The sequence below is a fragment of the Coniophora puteana genome (genome assembly GCF_000271625.1).
Source record: "Coniophora puteana RWD-64-598 SS2 unplaced genomic scaffold CONPUscaffold_15, whole genome shotgun sequence".
NCBI classification, from domain to species: domain Eukaryota; kingdom Fungi; phylum Basidiomycota; class Agaricomycetes; order Boletales; family Coniophoraceae; genus Coniophora; species Coniophora puteana.
Genome location: NW_006913067.1, coordinates 614,634 through 636,090, shown reverse-complemented (window position 1 = coordinate 636,090; position 21,457 = coordinate 614,634). Strand labels below are relative to the sequence as shown.

The 21,457-nt window shown below is 52.6% G+C and overlaps 6 protein-coding genes across 6 annotated transcripts; 3 read left to right on the top strand and 3 right to left on the bottom strand.

The window, feature by feature from the left end:
- Positions 1-329: 329 nt before the first annotated feature.
- On the bottom strand, positions 330-4,131 carry CONPUDRAFT_131415 (NAD(P)-binding protein). Its single transcript, XM_007775738.1, has 9 exons — positions 4,080-4,131; positions 1,758-4,019; positions 1,653-1,697; positions 1,380-1,599; positions 1,198-1,320; positions 1,112-1,130; positions 968-1,054; positions 687-885; positions 330-633 (listed from the first exon to the last, which is right to left on the bottom strand). The coding sequence occupies exons 2-9, from the start codon at positions 2,085-2,087 to the stop codon at positions 610-612; spliced, it is 1,047 nt and encodes a 348-aa protein (XP_007773928.1). The 5' UTR covers positions 2,088-4,019; positions 4,080-4,131; the 3' UTR covers positions 330-609.
- Positions 4,132-4,449: 318 nt separating this feature from the next.
- Positions 4,450-6,310, top strand: CONPUDRAFT_169169 (uncharacterized protein; the record flags this gene model as incomplete). Its single annotated transcript, XM_007775737.1, has 5 exons — positions 4,450-4,738; positions 4,803-5,458; positions 5,529-5,619; positions 5,677-5,847; positions 5,922-6,310. The coding sequence occupies exons 2-5, from the start codon at positions 5,063-5,065 to the stop codon at positions 6,308-6,310; spliced, it is 1,047 nt and encodes a 348-aa protein (XP_007773927.1). The 5' UTR covers positions 4,450-4,738; positions 4,803-5,062.
- A 2,404-nt stretch (positions 6,311-8,714) lies between these two features.
- On the bottom strand, positions 8,715-9,821 carry CONPUDRAFT_169168 (uncharacterized protein). The gene is made up of 2 exons (XM_007775736.1): positions 8,859-9,821; positions 8,715-8,804 (listed from the first exon to the last, which is right to left on the bottom strand). The coding sequence occupies exon 1, from the start codon at positions 9,791-9,793 to the stop codon at positions 8,861-8,863; it is 933 nt and encodes a 310-aa protein (XP_007773926.1). The 5' UTR covers positions 9,794-9,821; the 3' UTR covers positions 8,715-8,804; positions 8,859-8,860.
- Positions 9,822-13,167: 3,346 nt separating this feature from the next.
- Positions 13,168-15,450, top strand: CONPUDRAFT_85157 (uncharacterized protein). The gene is given in 15 exon segments (XM_007775735.1): positions 13,168-13,226; positions 13,279-13,386; positions 13,444-13,476; positions 13,527-13,582; positions 13,636-13,746; positions 13,813-13,827; positions 13,881-13,919; positions 13,969-13,997; positions 14,063-14,070; positions 14,122-14,153; positions 14,167-14,170; positions 14,340-14,399; positions 14,451-14,597; positions 14,663-14,891; positions 14,945-15,450. The coding sequence occupies 11 exon segments, from the start codon at positions 13,660-13,662 to the stop codon at positions 15,042-15,044; spliced, it is 750 nt and encodes a 249-aa protein (XP_007773925.1). The 5' UTR covers positions 13,168-13,226; positions 13,279-13,386; positions 13,444-13,476; positions 13,527-13,582; positions 13,636-13,659; the 3' UTR covers positions 15,045-15,450.
- Positions 15,451-15,833: 383 nt separating this feature from the next.
- Positions 15,834-16,400, bottom strand: CONPUDRAFT_139872 (uncharacterized protein). Its single transcript, XM_007775734.1, has one exon. The coding sequence runs from the start codon at positions 16,357-16,359 to the stop codon at positions 16,174-16,176; it is 186 nt and encodes a 61-aa protein (XP_007773924.1). The 5' UTR covers positions 16,360-16,400; the 3' UTR covers positions 15,834-16,173.
- Positions 16,401-18,041: 1,641 nt separating this feature from the next.
- On the top strand, positions 18,042-20,397 carry CONPUDRAFT_146999 (uncharacterized protein; the record flags this gene model as incomplete). Its single annotated transcript, XM_007775733.1, has 4 exons — positions 18,042-18,524; positions 18,587-19,798; positions 19,863-20,032; positions 20,102-20,397. 4 exons carry the CDS (start codon positions 18,042-18,044, stop codon positions 20,223-20,225), a joined length of 1,989 nt encoding a protein of 662 aa, XP_007773923.1. The 3' UTR covers positions 20,226-20,397.
- Positions 20,398-21,457: the final 1,060 nt, after the last annotated feature.

Here is a 21,457-nt window from a genome sequence, read left to right as displayed (position 1 = left end):
GGAGGATGATTGAAGGCGGAATGATCAAAGAAGAGGTCTAGGATTGAGAAACCCACTGCGGATTGTACCTAGTAGTACACGCCTAGTCCCGCTCTTTTCACCTGCACAAACCCCCCCAGAACACGCACCGACGCCCCCCTGATACCACCTCCACCAGTAACTGGAGGCGGCGACATCAAGAAGTGTCTGCTGCGCCTTTATGGCTACGGTGAACAGCGCCATGGAGTGCTACGCAGAGCAAGTGGAAGAGAGGTGTCAACTTGCGCGATGGCGGCTATCTCCACATTCAGTAGTGGCGCATATATAGTTCAAGGGCTCTTTATATATTACTATAATACGGACGTCTCTGGAAATACTGCCGCGAAGGAAAGCTGAAATGTACGTGTGAGCTTTGTTTCAGACACTGGAGCTGGAGCTGGATAACGGGAGGTTTCGAGCCTCATGACTTTAGCTGCAACCAGTCGAATTACACGAATGTGCGGCAAACAACATGGCAGCTATGATAAAGCAAAATATCGATGACCAACATCCAGTTGAAGAATGCAGCCCTGCTCCCACATTACCAGACATTATATACCAACCCCTCAGAAGCCAGCCAATTCACCGCCCTCAGTTCTCAAGCTCGACTCTGTACTGAGGCAAAATCAGCTCGCGAACATCAAAAGCTCGACGACGGGAAACCTCACATCGCCACTATCGAACGGATCCAGCCCAGCAGCGGCCCGACTGCCCGCGATGAGCGCGCTCCAGTCGACAACATCGTACTTGCTCATGCCCGCCGCCTTCTGCGCCCCGTGCAGCGCGCGCGTGGTCAGCATGTGCTGGTGCGCGATGTCGATCATCGGCGCGGGCGCGTTGAGGTCGTTGGCGAGCCGGCGCATGTGGCTGGGAAGGAGGGAGGGGGGTTGATACGGATGAGCAACTGTGCTTCGGGTTTCATGCGAGGAGAGGAGGGAGAAGGGCTTACTTGGCGTCTTTGATGCCACCGTCCATGGAGAACCCGTCTGATCCATCGAAGCTGTCGGATGCCATGATTTCGGCGTATTTGACCAGCCTGGTGGACATAGGTGTGAGAAACGCTAGAGGCAAGGGATACAGTATTTAGACTCACGGAGGAGCTGGCATCAGGTCTAGATCCCAATTGCGTGTAATTATCAGAAAAAGTGTTATAGCAGCGCGGGGAAGCAACGAGCTCACCCTTAATCAGATCAAGCACGGGCTTCTGCCCAACGCCCGACTTTTGTCCAAGCGTGAACACCTCTCCAACCAGCTCCATCATCCCCAGAATCATAGAGTTGCCGATCAACTTGAGCGTATGAGCTATTGGTCCCCAGCACCATTAACATCGGATTCCACAATCTCTGCGCGAATGCACTCACCCTTCGTAACATCGTCTCCCAGATCCATGGCCTTTCGCCCCATAGCGGGGACGAGCAGATGCGCAATCTGCTTCCTGGAGTGGTAGTCGCCCGAGAGCACGACAATGAGCTTCGCGGCGTCGGCCATCGGCGGGCGGCCGAAGACGGGACTGCCGACGAGGTGGCAGTTCGGGAAGCTGGTGATGACCTTGTGGATGGTCGAGATGACAGTTGGATAGACCTTGATTGGCAATGAGCACGTCTCGTATCTTTCGAAGTGAACTCAATGCTTACAGTGCTCGCCTCGACAAAGATCTTCGGCTTGGTCGGCGGCGCCGCCTATCGAACACCCAAAGTTAACCACCTGCCTCCGCGCAATCGATAGCACGAACAACGCACCTTCAACGCCTTCGCAAATTCGCCATAATACAGCTCCACAACCACGTCGTTCGCCAAATTCGTAACGACGACATCGCACGCGTTCACGAGCTGTTCGAGCGACACCGCCATTTTCGCGCTGCCCGCGCCCACCTCCTGCACGAGCCTCTCCGCCTTGCTCGCCGTCCGGTTGTACACGAGCAGCGGGGCCGCGTCCGCAGGCCGTCCTTTTGCGAGGTTGCGCGCCATGAAGTAGCCCATCGAGCCGAGCCCGACGAACCCGATCTGCAGCCCGGGCGGCGTCGGAGTGGTGGGGCGGGAGAAGGGGATGGTGTTAGTGGCTTGAGACATTGTTTGACTGTTAAGCGGGCGCGTTCAGGAGGCACTGGATGGCCCCTGGGTCTTTCGAGGCATGCTGCTTTTATGTGAGGAGCGGAACGGTGAGAGGATAGGGGTTGTGTCATCCGATACTTGGGGTAAAGAGCGCCATTGCCAATGGCACGGCGCAGAGACGCACCGCTTCTCCGAGCAAAAGCGGCGCGTCCCTTTGTTGTCTGTTCGGAGACTCACGGAGGAAAGCAACAGCGGGACTTCGCGAAGCTTAGAACAAGTGTTTGGATGTTTCATTGGATGTTTGAAACCGGCCAGACCTGACAATATGACTCGATACCAGTATTTTGTCTGTCAGCTCTCCTGCCCAAGATCAAGTTTCATCGTAGAAAGTTCCATGCAAAACGACATTCAACATGGTTTCGCACCTGTTGGGGTTGTTCAGAGATGATTTGCAGGATTCTGCTTCGTCAGACATGCCACAGGATGAGTCGACGATTTCTCACAGGGGCAGCAGTTGGTCATTCATCAAGATGCGCTGAGTCAGAAGCTTTGCGTGGTTAGCAAGCGGATGAGAAAAATGACCCAGATGCGGAAGGAGACTCCCGTCCCTCCTGGGTCTGCACCAACGCCCATCATGATCGGAAGGGTACGCATAAAAACACATACAAAACGCTTTGCATCTTGCTGCCAATCGACCAATAACGACCGTTGTGCTCAATAATTCTAACTCCTCCTCGGAACAGCGGCAGTCCGCCCTTCCGCCTGGCTTGACGAACTTCACCGATAGATACGGATGCAAGACATGGGACTCCCGGAGAGAGGACAGGCTTGCGTCAGAACCGTTGGCAGCGTTGAGAAGTGAAGTGAAATCCTCCCCGGTTCTGTATGTCATTGAAGTGTGAGTTGAGATAAATTGAGATTGCACCCTCAGTGCGTAGATGTACTCAGTAGCACGGCGCATCCTTGAGAGCCTCGACGCACTTCGGCAGCGTATCTCTCGCCCACTTCCCCTTCCCCTTTCCTTCCCCACTGTCCACCCGCTCTGCACCCGTCTTCGCGCTCCTCTGCTCTCCAGAAAGCACAAGCAGTGTCAGCAGCAGCGTGTACCACAATCGTTTCGTACGCTGCCTCGCAAACGTGATCAACGGCGCTCCGCCCGCTTCCTTGTACGCCTCCTCCATCGCCTCGCTCGGCCCGGGAGGCATGAAGAACGTCTCGAGCAGCGGGTCGCCCCAGATCGCGCGACAGAAGCTGGGGAGCACGAAGCATACCTCTGGCTCGTCGCGTGACTCAGATTCCTTCGACGCCGTCGCCCCCGACACGAACACGTCCTCCGCCGAGCCCGTGAACCAGATGAGACTCGGCACATCGACGTCCTCGAAGAGAAAGGAGCCGATCGCGCGCGAGAGGTAGCGCCGGATGTCCTCGACAGGGAGGTCGTATGAGGGATCGGTATCAGCCGATGCGCTCACCTCGGTGAGCAGCTCGTCGAGGAGGAGCACGAACGTGTCCTGCCAGCTGTAGCAGTCCATGTCTGGCGGCGTCGCGCCTTCGGCCAGCGGCGTGCCGAACCAGTCGTTCTGGATAGAGTGGAGCTGCTGAAGATACGTGCCGATGCGCATATTTAGAAGGGCAACTTGCTGTGGTGACAAGAGGCCTTGCTCGCGGACGATGGAAAGGCGTTGTGCGCTGGGTGCATTTACAGCGATGTGCTCCGGTAAGGACAAGAGAAGGTAGTCCCATGGAACGATATCCTTGCTTTGGTCTAATGTATGCGGCTTGGGTATCGGTACGGATGTGCTCTTGTGGATGAGTTCGAGCAGATAGCGCGTGATAGGTAGTGGGAGCGCGCATAGAGGCCGATTGTCGTGCTGCTCCGAGACGAGGAGAATGTAGACCTGTCCCTTCTGCTCCAGTTGAATCATGTACAGTCTCTGAGAGCGTAACAAACTGTTCGTTGAGTCCATGTTTTGAGCCATTGACCCGAGAGCAAGGCTGCTTAGAACGTACCTCCAGCCATCGTGCTCTAGCTCCGAGACCGATGACACAGTCGCGGTGTTCTCGTCTCCGTCGACATGTTTGGATATAATGGCTTGTGCCCGTTCAAGAGTTATGGAGATGCCGACCATGCTGGCTGTGTTGACAACACCGAGAGCACATTGAAATGAGGGCAGTTTCGTGAGTAAAGAAGATAAAGATAAGATAACTAGATCTGCACCTTGGGGCTATACCATAAGCGTTTGTTACGCGGCGCTCCGCAAGAGTCGCATCTCTTTTCACTCCATGACATCGGCGGTTCTTCAGCTCATCCGACTGTATTTTCTTGCTCTAGAACTCCAAAAAAAACTCAATTCAAAGGCCACCTTTCAATCCACACCTTCTTGAGCATATCATGACTTGCAAGGCGTTCTTGAACTACTCTTCAGCTTGAATCGCGTAGCTGAACGCATACAGCCGATATAATGCATTCGGTAAGCCAACCAGTGCACATTTTCATCCATAAGCAAGATAGTGCTTATGTTTGTTAAGAGAACATGAGTGACGCTCTCGCTAGGCCCTTCAATCTGTATGCAGGGTCGACGGGGACGTTGCTTGGCACCGCCTCTCGCATCCTCTTGCACCATGCGCTATTTTGCGCCTGTGGGTCCCAATTGGGGTCTTTGTAAGGTGTATGATAAGACATCTGATGTCCTTCCCCTTCACTGTGGACCTCGACTCACCATCCTTCCTTAGACCATGGGCTGGGCTGTCTGGGTTCTGAAAAGGCTTCGCGACCTCTGTACGAACCGGCCAGCCGCTCACAGCCGACAATCGGTCTGCTGTCAACACAAGCCTGAATGTGGGTCAGCTATCGCTGTCATCGGACCCTTGCCGTTTCCTTCAAGCGCATATTCAGTCTATCCACAATCAGTCTAAAGCCCTTATAGCCTGAGCGGATCTCCCTGGCAGTAGGGCCACGCCCTCCTGCCACACTATCCTCTCTCCCGTCAGTGATGGTTATGACAGCAGCCAACTCCTGCTCTGGCGTACCCCCGGAAACGCCCGAGGAACTCTTCGCCGACAGCATTAACTTCATCGGGGACACCGTTGTCGCAGGTGCTCTCTACGGCATCATGACAGCCATCGCCGGCCTGTGCGCACACACGTTCATCCGGCTCCGCAGGCGCCGGACGCGCCGCCGTCTCGCGTTTCTCCTGGGCTACGTGGCCGTTCTCTGGGTGTGCGGCTCGCTTATCATTGTTGGCCTCGCAATCTCGATCAAGACGGTCTATGTGGACCTACGGCTGACCGAATCTAAGCCTTTCGCGGACTTTAGCCTTAAGAGCCCTAGCATGGTCGCGACCGTTTACTCGAACTATCTCGCGATCATTCTGGCGGATGGCATGATGGTTCGTTCCGGCTTCTCCTCTTCGTCTCTTGATCGTGACCGTGAAAACCTGACTAACATAACATTGGTAGGTGTGGAGATTCAAAGTGATCTGGCGCGATTCGTTCTATTACCGGTGGTTAATCCCGATGCCCGTTCTCCTCTGGCTCGCCAACAACGTTGGTGAGAGTGCAGCTCGATCTGACATGTATACCGATGCTGATACAGAGGGATTTTCAGTCGTCGGCCTCTTGTCGAGCATGTATATCACCGACTCTACACATTACCTCATCTACGCACAAACCTTGATCGTCCCAGCGTTCGTGCTGTCAATGGTACTAAACTTGTATACAACTCTGCTTATGGCGGGAAGACTGGTCATGTTTCGGTGGCGTTTCAAGCAAAACGAGAGTGCGTCGCCCTTAGCTGTAACCCTCCAAGTCAAACGCACTTACGTGAGCTCATTGTTATCATCTGTCCGACAGTACCCGGGAGCTCAATACCATCGTCGAGACAATACACAGACGTAGCAGCAATGCTCGTCGAGTCATGCGCCCTGTACACGTTCTTCTCTGTCCTCTTCTTTGGCTTCTACCTCTCGAAGAGCCCGCTGCTTTCGGTGATGGCCACGATCCTGCCGCAGACGCAGATGATCAGCCCCTTGCTCATCATGCTCCGCATTTCGAGAGGCATCGCGTGGACGGGGACGACGTCGACGGAGACAACAACGCGGCAGGATGTGGAGCTGCAGTTCCAAAACCCTATGGATGTCGAGGGTCAGGATGGCAAAATGTACGATGGCCCAGAGTCCCCGAAAGCAGATTCGGAGGCTCAGGGTCCTTGTATGTGCAAGGAACCCAAGTTGTCTGGTTAGCAAGTAGATTAGTAGTTATGGATAGCGTAACTTAATCTTATATATCGCTGATTTTTTGCGTATCAGAGACGGCATCAACTTCCAGGAGATCATTTCTGCCCAGGATACTACGAGGAAAGAAAGAGACAGAGGTGAGTAGAGCGGAGGATAGGGGCTGGAGTGCTTGGGGTCCTGACTCAGCTCGCGTGCAGATGTTCCTTCCACGTTTGCGGGTACAAACATCCTCGACGCCGTTTCTGTCACAACAGCGCGGTTGCACATTACCCAAAGCTCGTCGGCATGTCAGCGACGCTTTCGGCTTTAGATTAATAGGAGCCTGGATCAGCTCATGACCGTCAAGCCCGCAACACCATCTCAAACGTCCTAGTTCGAAGCTTTGTTTCTTTTGCTCAGGCTTTTGCACCCCTTCTGATCCTATATCACCGACATGAGCGGAGCTGTCCACTCGGCAGTGACGGAGGTCCAGTCCAATCATTCCATACACGCCTACATGTGTCAGGCATGGAGACATTGACAGGGACACAGCACAGAGGTCTGACGTAGCCTGGTATAGCGGCAAGCGCCTCTCGAAGTGGAGGAGCCTGCTTGTTATGATGTCGCGACTCTTCTAACCTAACTTCGTCGTCTCAGACAGCCCATGTGGGACAGGTGGCCTAGTATATGCGGGGCCTTCTGCAAAGAACCGCCATAGGTCATGATAGGCTCAGCACCCCTACAGCTGGTTTATGTGTCGGGGAACGAGTCGGAACGCGACGTCGGGTCCACTGCCGCCGGCTCGCAGCCATGTGTTACCTGGTTCCAGAGCCTCGCAGTTCTGTGGCCGACCCTTGCCTTTGACTTGTTTTAGGTGAGTAATGGATCAGAACGCTGCGGCATGAATGCTGGTCCGACACTTGCCACTGCATCGAAGACGCCACCTTTGAGCTCCGGTCATATGTCTCCAAAAGGCCTATTGGAACATGTTAGCGCTCGAGCGCTCAATATCATATGGAACTTGGTGCCATTTCCGACCTGGCGTCAAACTGAAGGCGCTGTGACTCGCTTAATGGCTTTGTTTAGCGCTGATCAAACGCCCAAATACTGTACCGCCCATACTTGAACTATGGACTCGAATTTTCCGATACGCTACGAACGAACGCTCTCAACGCCTATACCTTTCGCTAGACGCACAGCCTGTGTCCATCCAAGACTCGTTGAACTCTTCCAAGCGAGCCCATACCAACAGAGCTCTGAGGAGTACAACACCCTAGTCTCTCTGTGGAGCGTTCATAAGAGCATTTCGGCGCTTAGCTGGGCGCTTGGGCTGATGCGCCGTCTATATTCGATCAGCTCCGTGGCGGGTCCAAGGACGTTCAATTGGAACCTGGGCGAGAGCAACTGCGATACCGACCTGTTCCATTAACCATTGGCCTTGTGGCAGGATATCAGAGCCAGCGCCTCACCCTAGACGATATGCTGAGCACCCTGCGACTGCTAGAGCTTATAAGCGATAGGTTCTCCCCTGTCGTAGATGCGCCAACATTCGCTCACCAACTGCTCTGTCAGACGTACCCCAATGTCAACAGCCTACACCATCGATCAATCGTCAGTTATGGGAAAGTATCAAGCAGCTATCGGGTAGGACATGCCCTTACCCTGTCAATCTGAAAATTCTCATTTTTCCCTACCGTTTAGCTATGCCGTGCAAGCTCCGGACTACAGCTGCCGCGACTGCAACTACACCACCAATGATATCAACGCTCTGATCAAACACAAGAGGACTCAGCATGGATACGAGCCGCCTAGTCTGAGTGCCGACGTGCACGACGGTCAACTCACGGTAAGCCCGAACGCTTTCGATCAAACGGCTTGTGATATCCATGGCATCTATGGTAGCCGCCGTCTGCCAGGGGGAGATGCCAGATTATGTCAGGAGTGCTGGAAGTGGATCGTTGAAGGTGAGCTTTGACACATCATTATTTTCTAGGCTGACACGCAGGATTTACTATAGATTTTGACAACAACTCGAAGAAGTGAAGGACGTACTGTATCGGCGATAGTAGCTTAACTCAGGTGGCGTTGGCAGATTGAGAGCTTTTGATATCTTGTCGTAGTAGCCAAGTCAACATGACCACATCAGTTCGCTAGCAGTATGTTACATGCTTTTCGGCGGAAATGCTCTCAGGTCTCGGTTGCCTGAGTATGATATTCAGCAACGCATTAAAACATCACACCGAAGAGATAAGAGTTAAATGCAAATTTAATTGGCAGAAACCCAGACTCGAGAACAAGAACAGCGGTTGACGAGAGCGGCGACATACAACTAGATCCCAGATCTAATGTTAAATAAGTACACTAAGGTACGTATGTCAAGCCAAAATTGTGGAGTATACGGAGTGCGGAGTATGTGAGTAGATTGGCGGTTGGCGGTTGGCGATGTCAAGGCACGTTTAGTGCGGGGGATGGGGGCTGGTTGGGGTATGTGACAGAGGCGGGTATCGAGGGTGGGCTGGGCCTACGAAAGCGGGAATCAGTCTGGGAATTTAAGAGGGAAGGAAGAATAACTCACGTTTAGAGACCCTTCTGGAGACCGGAGAGCTCCGACTCGACCTCAGAGACGATGTCGGCGCGGAGACCGAGCTCGCTGACGAGACCCTCAACCTCCTGCTCAAGACCGTCGAGCTGACGGAGGCCGAGCTCGCTGACGAGGCCCTCAACTTCCTGCTCAAGGCCCGAGAGGGCCTCAGTCTGACGAACACCGAGGCCCGAAACGAGACCCTCGACCTCCTGCTCAACCTCGGAGACGACCTCGGTCTGACGGAGGCCAAGCTCGCTGACGAGACCCTCAACTTCCTGCTCGAGGCCGTCAAGCTGGCGAACGCCGAGGCCGCTGACGAGACCCTCAACCTCCTGCTCAAGCCCGGAAAGAGCCTCAGTCTGGCGAAGACCGAGCTCCGAGACGAGACCTTCGACTTCCTGCTCGAGACCATCGAGCTGACGGAGACCCAGCTCCTGGACGAGACCCTCTACCTCCTGCTCGAGGCCGTCGAGTTGGCGGACGCCGAGGCCAGAGAGGAGACCTTCAACTTCCTGCTCGAGACCCGAGAGGGCCTCAGTCTGACGGACACCGAGGCCCGAGACGAGACCCTCGACTTCCTGTTCGAGGCCGTCAAGCTGGCGGACGCCGAGGCCAGAAACGAGGCCCTCGACTTCCTGCTCAAGGCCGTCGAGCTGACGGAGGCCAAGGCCAGAGACGAGGCCCTCAACCTCTTGCTCGAGGCCAGAGAGGGCCTCGGTCTGACGGACACCAAGGCCCGAGACGAGGCCTTCAACTTCCTTCTCGAGACCGTCGAGCTGGCGGAGGCCAAGGCCGAGACCAGAAACGAGTCCGTCAACTTCTTGCTCGGCGCCGGAGAGGGCGTCGGTGACTTGGCCGAGCTGGGGGACGGGGAGGGCGGCGGCGAAGCCGGCGTAGAGGATTGCGAGGGTGATGAAAGAGCGCATTGTGATATAAAAGACTGTGGGAGTGTCGGATAGACTGGTGGAAGGGTGGGGGGTTGGTAAAGGGTTTGGTTTGCGAGGTGCAAAAGGTGGGTGGTTTGGAAGAACGAAGAGTTGACTTTTCCCTGATGGTCATGTTCTGATTTTATACACACGTTCGGGATTTCTCAGGGATTTGTTGTCGGCTAGCTGTTTGGCAGAGAAAGAAGACGGATCCGTGGGGCGGAGCGGTTGCCAGCAGAAGTGGATTACTGCGTCCGGTAGACGCGGTTACCACCCAAAACATCTCGGAGCTCCACCGCGCAAAGATTCCGAGATATCGGTCGCAAGCAAGGTTGCCGCCGTGAGTAACGCTGTGATAACGTACGTCAGACCAGAGTCCTTGAGCCTGTCAGCAGTAGCAGCATCTGGTAGACGATGATTGAAGGACCTCATTCAGCAAGGAAGGCACAAAGATTAACGTTGAGAAGGATTGAGTTAGTAGAGGGGTAGCTGTCAAGCACCTGTCACGGACCAGGACGTAATTAAGCACATCACTGAGGAAGGTTGACAGAAATGGAAGGGTCGTGTTCGTCGGCAAGATCCTCACGTCTTCGAGAACGGCCTGTACATCATGCGTCATGTTGAAGTGACCATTCCCAAGGTGCACCTTCAACCACAAATGCGCCTCTCGGGGTGCAACCTTACTCTCAGGCCAGAGAGGAAGATGATGGCACAATACTCGGACATTGCAACTAGGAGGGATGGTTGAAAAACTCCCGCCCACTGATGTAGATCAATGCGGGGAGCGGCCGTTGTACTCCCGCGCTCAAGCATGTGCTCCAAATTGGCAATCTCATCTTTCCCTTCTTGAACAAGCGCTCGCCTGTTGTTCTCTTCCTGACGCGAGCTGATTGGTGCTCTAAACTTATGATTCGCCTGCCGACATCAATCACTTGGATGGGCGGGTTTGACGGCCCAATTTGCGGTACGGATGGCGCTTGAAGTTCGTATTCTCTTTCCATACAGCGCATAGGAAGCGACGTCTACGCTCTGACACGTAACGGGGACAGTTGTTTCTGACAACAGTTGATACTTGGAAATTCTTCTAGCACAGGCATGTCATAACCTTTCGACCGTTTTGGGCATCTTCGGCGCTACCTCGAAACGCTCCGGTGCGGAAGACTACTTTCTGGAAAACCTAAACTCGTCGAGAAGACGACAATGAGAACAACGACCCACGGCACTCTGAGCATGACCAGAAACAAACTAATGTCCGTGTAGGAACTTGTAGGAAGTAATAAAAATCGGTCAACTGATGTACTCTGATGTACATCCTAGCGACATAAAACCATCGCTTCGGCACGGCTTTCCGTGTTGGCGACGAGAAGTTACAGAATGCCGCGGAAACAAAAGGCAAGTTCCGCCAACAAGCCTCAAGCTCTCGTACGGGGCAACGTTGTGTCTATGAGATCCACTTCTATGACTCCACCCTCATCTTCGGACTTGAGGATTGACTGATGAGCGGATCACATTATCTCCCTCCTTGTGATCAGCGATTATATTCAAATACGGCGATACCATTCAAGCGGAAGAAGCACAAGTCGCGCACTTGAGCTTGAACTCGGAGCGGCCAGCGTGACATTTTCATTTCGTCTGCGCCTCGGGGTGGTCCGCAGACGTCATCAGAAGTCTGATCACCGAAGCTCCACCCACAACGTGGTCGGTCGTGGCGGCCCCGCACTCCGTCGTGCTCGCCGCCCAGCGCACAATCCCACATTGGGTGCACGCCCAAGCAAGTTCAATTTTCGCTCTGGCTAAACACCTTTATCGTAAGTACACCGCCGCTGCGTTCCGATCCTCGCCACGTGTGCCAAAGCCGTAATCAGAGGCGGCATCTCTGCTTGGCTCCTCTAGCGCAGCTCCTGCTACCCGTTCTACTATGCGAGCTCAAGGTCGCGGGTACCGTGACGATATCCTCTTATCTTTGCCCATGACTGCAGTGTTTGTTCGAGGTTGCTTGATTTCAATGGATGCATTTATGTCTTGCGGCAGCGTGGAGATCCAGGGGTCAATCGTCCCATTATACTGGTGCAATGCAAGTGCAATGTGAATTAGTGAACGCATAGTTCACGTTACGATGAGTGATCTGAGCTCCCGCACGCCAGGTCTCGCGGTGGGAAATCCATCCGTTACAGATATTCCTTGCAACTGCATGAAAATTTTCAGGTCAGTAAACATTGTACGGTGAAGTGATAGTCTGGAATTACTTATCGCGTCCAGCACGAGTTTCAGAAGCACATGGTCTCGCTGTCTATTCAATCGTAATAAGCCTGTGGTTTACGACTGGACTCCTTGACTTTGATAGGATATAATGTGTCGTCTGGAAAAGCTATCAATAAAATCGTTCGAGATTCCGCGAAACACTGTTGTTGATGCTCACGATTATGAAACGCAATAGGCTGTACTTATTGTGCCATTGATTGGCCATTGATGTTGAATACACAAAGTCCAGCACCATTCGACCAAAAGTCCACTGGCCCTGTCATCCTCATGGGTTGATATAAGTCTGACCCTATAGTTGTCCTCCTGAGTGGTAGGATTGACACTGAGTACTGAACACCATGCCAATCATGGTCTGACGGAAGCACGAGTAGGCCTGCTGGAAACGACGTGAACTGACGAAAAAGGGGCTGACCTGCACGAAGGTTTCCCACTTCAGGGGTTTTATACATTTCACTTGTTCTTGAGTGTGATTGTCATATTAATTGGGAACTCTTGCCTTGACGGCAGATTCTTCCCCGTGGTTGGGGTTAGATATCTACAAGTGTTAGAGTTGTCGCCTTGAAGCTGTCGCCGTCTCGGCCTTAACCTCTTGTTTCTGAGTGGCGTGGGAACCTATGATTGGCGGCCCGACTCCCGACTTGCGCCAGAAAACCTATCCGTGTTTTAAGCTTTATGTTCATTGGATCGGCGAGCGAACATCATGTCCACTTGATTCAAGAACAAAACATCATGTCGAAAGCTATCTCTGTAAGGTTTCCATGGAGGGATATATCAATGAAGACACCGCAAGGAGGTCCTGTTTGCCTGGTACGTGTCGCACGCCTGGGAACAGTTTCACGACGACTGACAATATTTCAATGGCGGTGTACGCCTGAAAGACCCACCCTTGCTCTCGGTATTGATCAGCTCCATGAAGAAGGTAAGTATCACTCAAGTAGCTCAGCACACACCCGAGAAAGACCTGGAGAAGACGATCTCGGATAGTAGATCACGCCGTAGATGGGCCAAGATGAAGGTGAAACGTCGAAGTCGAGTACAGCCCTTGGAACGCGGAGATTTACATGCACGAGATCAAGACCCTGATTCTTTTGGCTGATTCCCTCTGGATAACCAACCAGGTGCACGCAACAAGCAAGTAGTCCTGTAGGTTCGTTTAGGCTGCAAGCGGCAAGTGAGTGGGCAGTCAGGCATATAATCACTTGCGAACAATACTCAGAGCTCAGGAACCGACATCATGACTCAAGAAGATTCACTAGACGCCGATTAAGGTTCATAAGGACGGGCTCAAGGTGCTTAAAATAACACTGCAAGGCGTCGCGGACCATGATGTTGTGATCAAGTTTCCGCTTTCGAGTGTTATTCAGTACTGAAAATGGCTTCTCCTTAAGCCTGAGCTATTAAAGCGGCGAAGATGCAGCCAGGCTAGTTCCAAGGCACCCACATTTTATCGCTCCCTTACTATGTCTTCTAGCGCACTCGCACATGAGGCGGACCCCGGCCTACAGCCTCTAGCCAGGTATACCTTCGGTAAGGCATCAGTGTTATAAGTATTTGCGATTGATGCGATGATCGGTGAGCAGTGGCCGCCCTATCATGGCTTTCATATGATTATCGTCAGTGATTCAACTTATCTGACACTGTCGATGAACCAAAGGGAGTTGCGGTCCTCAGTCTTGAACCTAGGTCTCGAGGTATGGAACTTTTTGGGCCTTTCCTCTTGGCAGATGAAGATGCTATCAGGCTAATATGACCGCCAGGTAGAGTTAATTTGGGTCAGTCTACGCGTTCCCGTCGAAGACGTTCGCTGGATCATGATGATCTTTAGATGAGAAAGTTCACTGCAATGTCATTGGTTTACGGAGCGGTACGCATCTTGACCTACATGTAACACCGAGCTTACATAACACCATTAGTTGCGCTATGGTTCCATGCTATGGGCAGTGTGCGTTAAGCTTCCAGTTTGGTATGCTTTTGATGAACGTAACTCGTTTATCGCCACCTTTATAGATCACAAAGTCCGATCACATTTCGTTCATAACACTTGAACGATACTGACTATTCATTAGGTATCGTAATTTATACGTCGCCATCAATCGTAGTAAGTGCGGTCAACACTCTGGCGTTGCCTTGCAAGCATCTGACATTGATTCTGTTCCGAAAACAGACGTATGTATTTACGCAGCTTTGGGCGCGGAAGTTTGACCCTCACTCTGATCTCCATTTAACCCAGATGTGAGTTCGGATCGACTTCTACTCGTCGTCACGTTGATGCCATCTGTCTTAGGTAACATCTTAACCGATATTTGTACCATAGTCGAGCTTGTTATCGTGCTTCTGCTGCAAGGTCAGTCCCCGTCTATTCAGTAATTGATCACTACTGGATACACGTGGGCAGGAATGATGGCTCTCAGAGTATATGTACTTCTCGAAAAATCGAAGCGCGTCCTTACAATCTTGGTGGTTGGCTTCTTGGCTAGCCAAGCTGTCACTTTCTCCACCATCATCTCACTGCTCGCGCGTGGCGGAACCATCATGCCACCAGGTAATTCGGATATATGCCTGTATCTGTTTGGTCCAGCGCACTCATGACATGTTCTGTGTTCATAGCAAAAGTTGCTATTTCCGGAATAGCTTCCTGTCATACAGAACCTTCCGAACCTCAATGGGTTTACCCGCTATCCTGCTCGGCGTTGCTAGTATTTGAGCTATTGTTGATCATCCTCTGCTTGTATCACGCCTTCGTGCACCTCAGTTGGCCAATGACGACATCTATCGGACACTACGCTGGTTCCATAGTCCTGCTAATGTATCAACAAAGCCTCATCTACTTTATTGTGTAGGTGAATTCGCTGTCGGGATGAATGCGCGGCTGAGACCTTACGTATATAGTGCATTGGTCAGCATACTACTCAACGCTGTGAGCCAGGCCCCTGCCCTCAGATCGGTCAGGCTCTCGTGCTCTCTCCGGTCGCGTATTTATCTCATTTGATCACAAGTCCATGCTTTTCTCGATAGTGAACGCAATGACGGACTTTATTATGTTGGCGATGATAGGTCCCCGGATGATGCTCGGCCTTCGAAAGCAATACGAAGTTGATATTGATGGTTATGATCCATGCACATTTCATGCAGCGACCTTACGATTTGCAGACCATAGTGGTACCGATGATTAAAAAGAGGCATAATTTGATCATATAAACCCTCGATTGCGGTCCAGCCAAGGATGCACAGCGCTTTACTATATAATATGGTTATTCACGATTACTGCCGTGTTCAATATTGCAATGCAGTCCTAGCTCGTACGCGGTGAATGTTCTTCATGCGCTGACACAAGGAGCACATACATCGATAGAACTTTACTATATCATCATCTATCGTTTATGACTAGATATCCACCTCAACCTAGATTGTCTGCCGGTAACCGGCACTGTGACTGCTTAAGGAAGACGGTGTGTTGATAGAATACTGTATCTAGATCATACATATCGGTGACAGCATAGATAAAGCGAAGTTCTTAAAAAGGACAGAGGCCATGGAAAGGAACAAGTCGGTAAATGACTTCCCCTGAATCAAACGGGTTCGGAAACGCAGCTTACTGATCGGTGAGATAGAGGAAAATGACGGAACACAAAACATCACTATGTCGAAACCAAGCCCGACTCGTTTTACCTCTTCTGGACGCCAATAAGCGACCAAGGAGTATCTTGACAGGTTCCAGGACTATGAGCGAGCCCAACGGGCCTCCGCCAGCCGCGGAAAGCCTTGTGACATTAGTCCCGGTGATGATGGATGTGACGGCGGTAACTTGCATACCCCGAAGCCACGCTTCTCAAGAGCGCTTAAGATAGATCTTTCAGGGAAGTTGAAAGCTTAGGGCCAGTGCAATGACAATAGAAACTGCTATTGTGTTGCACTCCACACGTTGCATCGTTGAAGCACGTTGTTTGGCTTGACAGGGTCTCTGAAGGGTCAAACACTCGCTCGCTTAGCGGGATGATATTCGGCACCCGATGCTTACTTTAAAATGATATTTTTTTCTTTGACTCCCCACCGCGACGACAACTTGCTGTGTCTTCGACCGCTCCTGTGCGCCCCTCATGCCGAATATCGACCCTCAGCTATACAGCCAGCAGAGCAACAAACGGCACGAGGCGACGACAAGCAGCAAGGTAATGGACGTTGCCGGGGTTATGGTCCGAGTAGTCCATACAGTAGAGGAAGCTGACGCGGAATTGAGTAGACCTGAGCACCCTCAGCTGAGCGAAACGAACGTGGTCTAACCCCTGGTGTATAGTTCCGAGCATTCTGCAACGCGCGATGGGCGATAATGTTGAAGCATGGTGTCATGCCGGTGAGTTGCCACTCACAAGATGAAGCATGAGCCTGACCTACCTGGCTTTCCTGCGACACCAGTGGTGCGCCCCATGGTCTCCTCCCAGTGGTACTGCTTCTCCTCCGGCACAACAGATGTCTAAAGAAGATGACAAAAAGGCCGTAGATATCTGTCTGCGTACCTTTTTGCCCTTATTTCACCCGAAGGCGAAACTTCGCGTCGGTTATTTGACCAATGTTGACGGCTTCAAGGACCCCAATAAAGCACCGCGGTCTCCCCTCCGATACCTGATTGCGTTAGCGATACACGAGACGGAAGGTCAGCAGAGATCGTGCGATGATATCTGCAACACTCTAGGACATTCAATCAGTTACTTTAGTGTGCGGAAGACCTTGGGGTACATCAAGTGGAAGGTAAGCCTCCCTTGCTACAGGGCAGTGCGCTGTGGTCACTAATTGGTGCGGACAGGCTGAGATTCGTACCACATTAGAGACGGACCCATGGTTTGTCTCCGTCCACACGAATGGTGACCACTGGAAGTTGAATGTCCAGCGGATGGTCCACGATATCAAATCCCAAGAACTTGGAGGACTTGATGCGCTGCGGCCTCCTGCTGACGAAGCCATATACCAAGAGCTAACAGAAACCAACTCCCTGGTAGATAGTGCTACCATCGAGCCAGTGCCAGTGTCAATTCCTGGTGCCGGGCCTTCGAATGAGGATGCCACTCCGATGTCTGAGGGTCATCGGGTAGGAGAAGAACGACGCAGATCAGATAGGTTCTCAAAAGCAAATCGACCCTCGCCTTATCAAGCCCACGCGATCGGACTTAATCGGGCTTTCGGTCAAGCTGTCTCCTACGATTCAGGAGAAGACCTACAGCTTCTATACCCCATGTCACCCTCTGGCTCTCATGAAGACTCTCAAAGAACAGTCACTCAGCTCGAGAATGACGTCTCTATGCCGCAGCTTCATGAACAAATTGGATCGATAGCCGGACATGTGCCCCTTTGCACTATAGCCGGTGGTGCTAGCGACTTGGGCGCTGCTGCCGCAGTCAGTGGCGAATCTAGTCCTGCCAATGGGCCTGGTCCCACGCAAGCTTCTACTCCTTCAAATTTGATCGACGAGGTGGCGGCGACAATGATGATGGATGCCTTCCTTGAAGGATGCGGTACTCAGGACATCTCCGAGTAGACATAACGGCTTCCCTTCCGAGCTGTACATACAAACCATTGGATGTATGCAGTGTGATTATAAAGTGCAGAAAACAATGAAACTTGGACTTGAATTCGCGTGCGTGATGGTGAAGCGCGTGTGTGGGAGTCAGACTATCTAGCGATATGAGGATAGTCATTGGCAAAGTCAGTTACTAACCTCGTGTCTCAAAGTGAGAAGTGGGAGCACACCAAAGCAAAGGGTCGCTGTCGACTCCAACCGGAGCAGCAGTATGGAGATGCAGCAGCATTTATTGGACATCATTGGGGTATAAGTAACAAATGAACGGAGCAGGTAATTGAGGAACATGTGGGTTTGAAAGTAAGACGCGTCGCGACGCGTGAAGTCGGCATCCCCCGAAGTCCCCAGCATCGGTCTCCCGTCCCTTCAGATTGTCAGCATGTCAGCTCATTCCTGTCCTCTCCCAACACCTCCATGTCGACCCCACCCCCAACTGGCCATGCATCTTCATCGTCACCCTCGCGACCGCTGACAGACCTCTTAGAAGCCCAATCAGCGCTCTTGGCCGAAGCCGCTGAAGCCATCCCGCACACTTTCGCCTCCTGCACTTACGCGCTCGGTCCCCGCCGCCAGGCCGTCCATTTGTGTCTCACATGCGACGTTCCCCGAGGACTGTGCGACGCATGTGCTGTCGCATGCCACCATGCAGACCACAACCAACTGGAGCTGTTCCCGAAGCGTAACTTTCGGTGCGACTGCCCCACCACGGCGGTGCCGGGCGCGTGTTCGCTTCATCGTGGAGAAGGAGCCGGGATAGGACCAAGAAGTGGGGAGAGAGAGAAGGAGAATGAGGAGAATATATATGGGCAAAACTTCTGGGGTGTGTTCTGCCGGTGCTCTAGGCCGTATGACGCACGGACGGAAAGGGAGACAATGGTGGAGTGTGTAACATGCGAGGTGCGTTTCCGACCCTTCTCTTAAATCATTGGCAGCTCAATATATATATAAACCTTTCCTAGGACTGGTTTCACGAGTCGTGTCTCAACCTTCGCGAACGCCCAGCCCCACGCGATTTGGACTCAGCGGACGACTCGACCAAAGCCAAGACCACCGCCGAGGCATCCAACCCATCCGATGGCGACGAAGCCAAAGGCCCTGAGGATGAGGACTTAGAGGGAAAGCCCGCGAACTCGAAGACCACTGTAGAGACAGCCAGCCCATCCGACGGCGACCAAGCCGAAGACGCAGAGGACGATGACGACGACGCGGCATCCGTCTCCTCCCTCCCACCAGCCCTACTCACTGCCGAGGACTTTGACGCCTTCGTCTGCGCGTCGTGTGTCGCCTCTATCCCCGCCTTGAAACGCATAGCAGGCACGCGAGGTGCGCCAATTGTCATACGTGACGAACCAAGCGGGGCGTGGCATACTCTCGATGATGTGTCTCCAACTCGCACACCACGAGGACAGGACCGAGAAGAGGCAGATACTGTGGATGTTGAAGCCGTGGATGCTGAAACAGCGGGCTCCGTACCCGCATCTGCGGGCACCAAACGCGAACGCTCGGTCGAGCCTGCAGGAACAAGTGAAGCTGCATCGCCAGATGCGAAGCGGGCACGACTGTACCCGCCTGACCTTGATGGCATACCCTCACATGTGGGCACTAAACGCGAACGCTCGGTCGAGCCTGCGGAAACAAGCGAAGCTGCATTGCCGGATGCGAAGCGGGCACGACTATCCCTGCCTAACCCTGATGGCATACCCGCACATGCGGGCGTTAAACGTGAACACTCGGGCGAACCTACAGGAACAAGCGAAGTTGCATCGCCGCCGGATGCGAAGCGGGCACAACTGTCCTCGCCTGGCCATGATGGCATGCCCGCACATGCGGGCGCTAAACGTGAACACTCGGGCGAACCTACGGGAACAAGCGAAGCTGCATCGCCGCCGGATGCGAAGCGGGCACGACTGTCCTCGCCTGACCATGATGGTCCAGACAGGGAACCAGATGGGCCGGATGTGAAAGTCTGTCTCGCGCCTTCACCAAATATGCTGGCGCAGGAGATCCTAGACCGAGTACCGCCCCTAGCAGAGGTCAAATCTGCTGAGGCGAAAGACGAAAGACGGCAGCCACAGCAACCACCCCCGCCGCGCGGGAGCACTCACCCTCTTAGTGCCGGCGACGTCTTCCTCACCGAAGGCTGGCGCGAACGGTGGTGTCGCTGCCCCGAGGTACGTTTTTCATTTGCCCCGCAATACTCCCGGTGTCTATCTCACTGACCGTGTACCGCTCCAGTGCCTCTCCTCCCTCTCCGCCCATCCCTACCTCCTCGCCGAAGAAGAGACGTACGAGCCACCCGAAGACCCCGACTCGGCTCTGTCGCTCGAGGAGCTTGGGATGCGCGCGCTACAGACGCTGCCGCGCGAAAAGACGCTGGATGGGATTCGCGCGTTCAACGATATGCGGTGCGTTCTCTGCGCTCGTCGCGTACTTGCTTATTGGATAGAGTCCTTACTTTGCCTATCATCCACTAGCGACGACCTCATGTCCTATCTCCGCCCATTCGCGCGCGAGGGAAACGCCGTCAGCGAGGCGGACGTGCGTGCATTCTTTGAAGCAAGGCGCGAGAAGGATGCGTCGAGGGCAGCTATGGGATAGGTCGTCCCTTTCGACGCGAGGTTAGCTGCGAGTGGTTGATTATTGCTGCGCGCATCCAATGACGTAAGATATTCTTATTAACTCTGCTGTCTGCCTTTTCTATGGCACTTGTGCCGCTATACCGTGGTGTACCTCACATACGGACACCTTAATGGAACTAATTTACGTTAACCTGGATCCTACACCCGCTACTTAGCGTTTTTACTTGAGGGCTTGGCCTTGGGTATATATCTGACTTATCCTCTATGGCACTTGTAAACACTCATTGATTGCAGGTGGATCATCGGATTATATTCTTGACTAAGGAAGCTATTGCACGTTCTTGATTCCACTGTGCAGCATCTCGGACATGAACACCTCTGCAGCTGAGGATATTCTTCGACCGCAGTCAGAATTCGGTTATAATGCCCGATAGCCCATAATTCTTGCTCGTGTGGTGAGTTGATGGCGAGGTTGCAGAGATACGATACCCTGATAAGCCAAGAACCAACTTTTCAATAGAGAAACCCTTGGAGAAAAATGTTGGGAAAAATGTTGGGTCGCAATAGGGGTATGCCTGCAGAACAACGTGGGAGTTCTGACCCTAAACGCCCTGACAATTTTAACGCCGCACTCACCGCATCTACGCCTGTAACCCCAACTCTTGTGCGCTTTCGTCATTAATTCATTTTCGTACCCTGAGGCATTGGAGAAGGAGACACGAAGTTGCACAAAGCTACCACTAGCTGTTAAGTATCTTCTTCAATCTATGCCACTCGCATGAGTATAGCATCACTAAATGGGCGGTCCGAATATAAGTACATGAGCAGTAGTAGAATCCGTTATAACTGACACCGTACCTTAGTGATATTTTGAATCTCCAGCACGAGTGGAGCGTAAAGTCCGTTTTTAACATACAGGAAATCAGACCAAAATCAGACGGTGAAATGGTCAGATCAGGGATGATATTATAATATTGATGGCTATCTTACCGTTGACGGTGCCTGCATGATAATTACATGATAAGATCGGCTGGTGTTTTATGCCGTATGATAAAAGCTCACACCATATGATGAGGACTCGCAATCTCGCCCATGATTCCAATGACAAGACATTCATTGTGAATATTATATAGTACATGATGTAGCATTATGCGAGGTTAAACCGATGAACGAGGATAATACACGAGAGCAGCAGCAGTAGACGAGCGCAGGCGCAGGAAGTACAAAGAAAGAATAAAGCGTATAGACAGT